This window comes from Bombus vosnesenskii, unplaced genomic scaffold, assembly GCF_011952255.1.
Source record: "Bombus vosnesenskii isolate JDL3184/JDL3185 unplaced genomic scaffold, Bvos_JDL3184-5_v1.1 scf7180000015144, whole genome shotgun sequence".
Classification (NCBI taxonomy): domain Eukaryota; kingdom Metazoa; phylum Arthropoda; class Insecta; order Hymenoptera; family Apidae; genus Bombus; species Bombus vosnesenskii.
The window spans coordinates 1-7,415 of record NW_022883849.1 but is presented as its reverse complement, the minus strand read 5'-3'; the positions used below and the strand labels follow the sequence as shown (position 1 = coordinate 7,415).

Genomic DNA, 7,415 nt, shown 5'->3' with positions numbered 1-7,415 from the left:
TCAGTGATAATACATCGACACCCGACCTTCGGACACTTTTGGACACATCACCACCTTATCATCATAGCATACACCAAGGCTGTGACGCACCTCCGTCCACATCAGAGATAGGATATGGCCCCCCGACCTTCGGACACTTTTCTACATCATAACCTACACCTAGCCCCTCAACATCCTAAAACCAAAACGTATATAAACCGAGACTTCACCCAGCTCGGGCAGTTCTTGTTCCTCTTCTAGTTGCTGTACTCATACAACCCCTATTCTCCGGTTCGGTGTTATTTTGTAAGTGTTTATAATAAAGTTTTATAAAGGAAAATAAGTAGTTGGGTTACGACTCAGCCTTCTTACTACCACCCTAGTACCAATTTTACGTGACAGGAGCCGGACCTAAGACTGATAATATAGGACTTGGGTTAAGTAGTAGAGAGGTAGTCGCGATACACTGTGTGGTTTTTAATAGTTCTTACACACGGTGTGTACGCGAACCTTTCCCACCAAACTAGATTAAGAGTGGGGCCGCTCCACTGGGATACGTCGCAAGAGAGGATAGGAGATCCGACCGGCCTTGGATACAGTGTCCGGCCGTGGGAGGGAGGAATCCGTCTTCAATGTCTCTGCCATGTACATGGCTTTGTTTCCCCCTCCTTCCATTGTGTCTAAGGCATGAGCCTGCTAGGTAAGCCTTACTGATGAGTCCACTAGCAGGCTCTGGACGAAACACACTTTTTTTCTTCTTTTTCTCCGTCTTCTTTCATATATCCGTGATAATTGTAGGCTGCTGGCTGTAGATGTCGCTTGCCGGGGTGTAGTACTGCTGTATTTCCTTCTTATTTAAATGTCGTGGAAGAAAAATCGGACTTTGGAAAAGTACGAGGCGCCGGGATTTGAACCCGGGATCCGAACGTTTGTACTCTATGGCGCTAACCACTGCGCTGCCGTCGTCCGACACTAGTTGGTTTCGAGTGGTGTGATTTGCGTTCTCGTGTGCCGCCACGAGAGGAAATCTCAGTGTGGGTGTGCTTTCTGAACGAAGAACGCGGATTCGTTGTTCACACTTTTCGTTAGGAAAGTGAGGGTGCCCATTGATTATAGCCAACGTTAATGAATGAAGATAGGAGGAGGAAGCCTCCTACCAACGTGGCTCGTGGGTGACATTGTTTATTGGAAAAATAACTACCCGCTTTCTCCGTTATTTGTAAGAGTGCGCAATAAACCTAAGCATTGTTCTAAGGACCATTCATAAACCGAAAACAGTTACAGGGTTAGAGATTCCTTCAAGCTATTAAGATTACGTCAAAGGATTCAGTTTATAGTATATAGTATGTAGTAGATCAGTGTATAGTATAAAGTTTCAGACGGCGCACGGACCATCGTACGCGCCGTAACATAGAGAGTTATAAGAATATACATAAAATATAATTAAACATCGCAAAAGTAACTTAATTAGAAATGACTAGAATGTATGATGTATAATACAATGAATTCAAATTGTCTAAAAAATATTACAAATTTATAGAGATTTTACTATAAAATGTTTTTAACAGAAGCTGATACAGTTATATAGCATTTTCAAGCATTTACGAACATTAATGTACGAATTTGAAATTAGCAATATTGAAGCGCGGTACTCGGAAAGACGAATGTACATGGATAATTGTATGCACTAATCAACGATACGGTTATAATTGCATGCTTGATAGAAAGATATCATCGTAAAATTGATATGATTTCATGGAAACGCGTCTAACTTGGTATCTCGAAAGTATCTTAAGCAAACTAATTAGCGTGCCTGTTATGTCTTTTAAAATGTAAATTAACATGTAACAAAGAAACCTTCATCAATTTGATTCGCTTCAAACTGCGCAAATAAATAGTATAAATAATATTTGTGATAGATTTGGCATCAATTCCATGTTTCCTTTAATATTTGCCTTTAGAAAGTCCAATTCGTTTCACGATTATACAAATTACTAAAAAAATGTCTATATTAGTAATTTATTTATTTTGCATTAATCGTGACATGTTAGTTGCATTATGTTATATGTAAACTACCACAGAGGAAAAATGATAATCTTTCAGTTATTAGTTTTCTGATTTTAATGTCATTTTATGAGTACTTTAACACAAGGTAGTTGTAAATGAAAACAACCAATTAGGTCTAAAAACATAAGCCTGTTACCAAGACTCTTATTAAATTGAACAAGCTTTTCAAAAATCGAACGTGTATATTAACGCGAACTTATTATTTGATTGATTTGACTGACATCCGAAATTGGTGAGATCATATGAAATTTTGCTTTTCGCGGTTCGGTGTATAAGAACGCGTCACCGATTGCTCAACTTTCGATATAAAAAGCGGATCAAGTCTACCGGATTATCCTACAGACACGCATTAATTCGTAAGAGTTAGTTATCATCTGGATAATAATTATCTGAAGAAACTTTCAACGTGAAAATATAAAATTTTCATTGATTACATATTGCGTTCGCCATAATTGAAAAAATGGTAAACCTTCGATCTCATCTTTCTAATACACATTTTCTTTACCTCGTGGTAAATAAATTCTTGGAAATTTAGGAAAATTTTCAGTGATCACTTTAAGGAATTTGACAAATTTCCAACGAGACTATGTGACACCGTTAGGTAAAAGTGATTCAAATGTAATAGCGATATTAAACGAGAAATCTATAAAGGTGTCATTAGAAATTCTAAGAATGTCTCTGCATCTTTATCTTAGGTATTACGCCAATAGTTTTCATTACCGTGATGTAATATTTATCATGCTTATTTTGTACGTAAAACGAATCGTTGGAATATTCCCGAAGCTAACGAAGCATTTCCCAAAAGTTAAACCGAGGAAATTAACGCGAATAGTTAAGTGAAATTTTTCCATTAACTTGCTCGCTCTTTTTAGAATTAAGGCTTACAAATTCTTAAACGTAAACGATAAAAATAAAAATTAATGTAGGAGAATAGAAAAATAATATGTTCCGATTTTTTCTCGTACAAAAGTCGTCAGACTGATCCGCTTGTAATATTGTTACTTCTAAAAAAACACGAATCCTCCTTCGTGTTTTTTAATTGAATTATTATTAAAAATCAGATAATTATCGTTCACAGGAGTGATAGTGTTGATGTCCATTGAAGTGTGTCTTATGGTAGCAAGGCAACGACCAGAAATGTTGGTCCCTTCCGAATTCTTCGCCTTGCTTGATAGTCTGAGGAAGATTCTGGCCGACAGTTTCCGGCAGGAACAAAACCAGTGCAGCGCCAAAAAAGGACACCGTGCTGATAATGAGCATTGGAAATCCCTCCCAAATTGCAGCCTAATGAACAAATATTAATTTATATGAGCAAAGGTTAAATACCATGAAAATCTGGTCAAAGTATTTCTCATTTAAAAAGTTTCATTAGAAAGTTTCAACGAATATAGTTTCATATCTTAAGTTATTCCATCATTTTTTATTTTAAATTTCAATTTTTTGATTAAAGATCAGTTAAAGAAAGGCGTTGGTTGCAACTTCCAAAACGGGCTTTCTAGAAAGTGAGAAATATTTTGATCAGATTTTTATAATATTTAACTTCTTCAGGAAACAACTTGTTTTAAGGTAAGAAAAAAACTATTTTACATTATCATGAGAAAATTTACATGAGAGCTTTTTCATAATTTCTAATAGCGCTTATTGTATCTTTTGGAATAAATTAAAGAGAAGTTGAACGTGGATGTGCTTAGCGGTGTTTCAAAAATGTTGTAACGACAATAGTAGTGTTACGCCGCCTAAAACATCTGCACGCCAACCCGCGGGACCGGACAACAACCGACCTGCGTAACGGCACTTCGACCCTCAATAAACCTAAGGACCCACCATAACTTTCACTTCCCTGCATTGTTTCGCCATATGTCTTCAATCCGATTGCCTTGAAGAATGGCTAAAGCTTAAAAATATGCTCGAAACACAGTCGGTTTTATAGGTGTCCTTGGGTTTATTAGTCGCCTTTAAAACACGGAGAAAGCGGGTATGCACCCATTAGGAAAATCCGAATAGCCCTGTAATAAAACAAGCTAGGTTTTCTTAAGCACACAGTCATTTACGCACCACGATGGTAGGAGACTCCCTACTCATCCCTTCGAGCAGTAGTGCAGGTCATGACCAATCGACACCGCGGTTCGTTACCCTCACTTTTCCTAACGAAAGTGGGACCAAGGAATCCGCGTTCTTTAGGCACAGGGGCACACCCACACCGAACTTTTCTTCCGTATTAAAACAAGAGCGACAGACAGTCTACCAACTAACGCCTAACGCAGCAGTCTACACATAGCGCGAGAGTCGCATACTTCACGCAAATCTTTTGTCGGTTCTCGGTATTGTCGAACATACATCTTCTCTGCTAAATATATTATAATGCTAAGTCCATTAATACATTAATTTCCACTATAAGAGCCCTGCTCTAGCGTACATGTCTATCGCATCTTCGTGCGACAAGTTGTTAACTATTTATTTCTCTATGTCAGTGTAACTAAGTGTTGGAAATATATACTTTATAATACTGTGAATCCCAGTGTTATACAAATTCAATCACCCCTTATTATCTCAACGAAAATCAGGGGATCGATCATTTCGTGGTGTCGATTGTTATAATCGTAACGGGGATTTACGACCCCCGTTGACGTCTCTCCTCGCGATTACGTCTCCCCGCGATTGGTCGAAAATACAAGTAGTATAAATATTTATTTACCGAGTCAGTGATATATGGCGCCAAAGAGTGTGCAACTATTCCGAAAATATGAATGAAAGATACGCCCTGCGATCTGACTGGCGTGGGCAGAAGTTCTGCTGCATACTGAAGACCAACATTGGCTGCCATGTTCAGACAGAATCGCGACAATATTGACATTACTAATTTCGCGAGCACTGGGGAATAAATAAAAAAATACAAAATTAATCCTGGATACACAATACGTGATTATAAGTTTAATTAAAAATATAGTCCGATCGAAGCTTAATCAAAATGAAATTAAAATTTCAAACAAACTTTAAACTTCTATAAATCTCCAAATTCTAGAAAACCAACATATAGAAAATTATTGCTTCTAAAATGTGCACACCTCTTTCAATTTCGCCACTAAATTAATTCCTAATAATTCCTAAATTCTAGTTCCATCAAAATAATTATTTTTCAAGATTAGTACCTTCGAAGTTGCTAAAATTCTTTTACATTCATCATCAACTTAATTTCAGATTTTTCTCAATAATACGTCATTATAATCGTTTTAATTTTACTTTAATAAACAGATCGATATATTTACTGGAATGCAGCATAAGTTCAGCGATACTGAGTACACAGGTCATTGCCATCGTGAGAAATCCGCAGAGTCTACGACCCCATCGGTCGAGCAACAGGGCGAGTAATAACCCAGCTGGAAGTTCTGTGGCACAGGCGATCGAGAACGACACGAACACCGAGCTCTGGATAAGTTTTAATGAATACACGTGATCGTCGAACGAGATCAGGGTAAAACACCTACAAGATTGTATCGGTTATTTATGAAGGTTTTATCGCAACATGAACTCGTATCTTATACTTGCCAGAATGCAACTAGAAGAATAGTGTTTCTCGCCAACCGTGGCGTTTTGAACAGATCGAGCAGCGTCGCTGATTCTTGAATTTTGTCCGGTGCCTCCATGTTACTCTGCAAGAATTTATTTCGAGAATAATTAACGAAAGATATAATACGAGTCGTGCCTTTAGCCCTTACACAGTTCAAAATTCATAACACACTGAAAAGAAATTTTATTTTCATTGTATTCGTCATTAATAGATAGCACGAACAGTGGCACTTTGCATTCTGTTTTATGGCATTAGTCGGCATGGCTTTTGATATCGAGATTTATTAATATAATGGGTGGTTGGTTGATTAAATACTTTTCTGATCCGAAATACAGTCGGGAACAAAACTAAGTGGATTAGTGGAGAAAATGTAAAAATTCATTTCAATCATTTGCTGAACTATCTGCATATTATTAGAAGGAAATATAATAAATGAAACTCAAGTATATGAGGCTGATACTAATTTGATTATACTTTCTTCACATCTATTTCCATTAACTATAGCAGCTTATTTTTATCCCCGATTGTACTTGTAAATTGTAAATATTTTATAATTTCTATATAAATTCCCAGATTTACTTCAAATTTTGTACGAGATCGATATAATACCACAATGGAATCGCGACAGTCAAGTTTCATTTCATATTTCATTTTTCATCGCGTTTCATTTTTAAAACCTGTCTATGCATGTTAAAATACATTCGCGAGTCTGTGTGTTTTCGACGCGAATCAAATATATCTGTCAGCACAGATTCAAGTACTGTACCGTATGATTTCGCGTAAGCTTTCTAGAATTCTATTTGATCGAACTTACAACTAATATATCGTAAATACGCGAGTCTGGATTTCTACGATTGATCCTAGCTATTCTCCGTAGTTTCTCAACAACCTTGTCCATCATCCCGTTGGAAACGTACCAGCTTGAACAGAGCAAATACGAGTGATATGGATCGATAAGTAAATTTGCATAAATCTCAAAGCGCAAGTTGAGAATTCGAATAATCGAACGATTAGGAGTTTACTTACCGGGCGTTCTCGGGAAGAATCCACGGTGTGATAGCGACAGATAACAGCGGTATGGCAGTAACGTAAGTAAAATATCTCCAGTTCGCGATATAATAGGCTATCCATGGTAAAATTGTACTGGCCACTGCGAAGTATACGCCAAAGGCGATATTCACGACCAACGTTCGTTTCGAAACAGCCATATATTCGAGAACTGTGGGATAATTGATCGTCGATGACTCTCGAAATAACTGATTATTATATCAAGATACTTAACGACGATTATTCTTTATGTTGCAGTAATAGAACATGGAAGATTTATCGAGTGAAACCCGTTATTATTAATATGGAGCAATTGATGACGAGTCGAATGAACGATACCATCAACTTAATTGTAGGATAATTGTAAGATTATAAATATAATTCCGATTTTAAATTAATCCGTTTACTCTGAAAACGTGAATTTTCCGAGTTTGAGCTGGTCCGTATAACAAAAAGCGCTACATAATACACGTGTTTTGCTTCTAACGTATTTAAACGAATTACGTGTTGAAAATTTTGTGATAATTTTCATTTCGAACGAATATACAGAGTGGTTGGTAACTGATGGGTACAAGCGGAAAGGGGGTGATTCTACGCGAAAAGAGAAGTCGAAAATATAGAATAAACGTTTTTCGTTCGAGGCTTTGTTTTCGAGAAAATCGACTTTGAATTTTCGCTCGATACGCGTGCACTTTATCGCGTCTCGTTATAACGGATCTCACTGTAGATCGTTGTCTCGATGGAAGAATTAAAA

The 7,415-nt window shown here is 37.1% G+C and overlaps 1 protein-coding gene across 1 annotated transcript; it reads right to left on the bottom strand.

Moving 5' to 3' along the window:
* Nucleotides 1–3,044: 3,044 nt before the first annotated feature.
* LOC117240993 (solute carrier family 22 member 3-like) lies at nucleotides 3,045–6,978 on the bottom strand. The gene is made up of 6 exons (XM_033506997.1): nucleotides 6,641–6,978; nucleotides 6,429–6,534; nucleotides 5,593–5,696; nucleotides 5,313–5,527; nucleotides 4,742–4,917; nucleotides 3,045–3,330 (listed from the first exon to the last, which is right to left on the bottom strand). The coding sequence occupies exons 1-6, from the start codon at nucleotides 6,820–6,822 to the stop codon at nucleotides 3,112–3,114; spliced, it is 1,002 nt and encodes a 333-aa protein (XP_033362888.1). The 5' UTR covers nucleotides 6,823–6,978; the 3' UTR covers nucleotides 3,045–3,111.
* Nucleotides 6,979–7,415: the final 437 nt, after the last annotated feature.

Excerpts from the sequence above, each read along its gene's own strand:
- LOC117240993 (XM_033506997.1), bottom strand. The coding sequence starts at position 6,822 with ATGGCTGTTTCGAAACGAACGTTGGTCGTGAATATCGCCTTTGGCGTA. Across the intron at positions 5,528-5,592 it reads ATTCTTCTAGTTGCATTCTG|GTGTTTTACCCTGATCTCGT; the intron begins GCAAGTATAAGA and ends ACAATCTTGTAG. Across the intron at positions 3,331-4,741 it reads CGCCATATATCACTGACTCG|GCTGCAATTTGGGAGGGATT; the intron begins GTAAATAAATAT and ends TTTGTTCATTAG.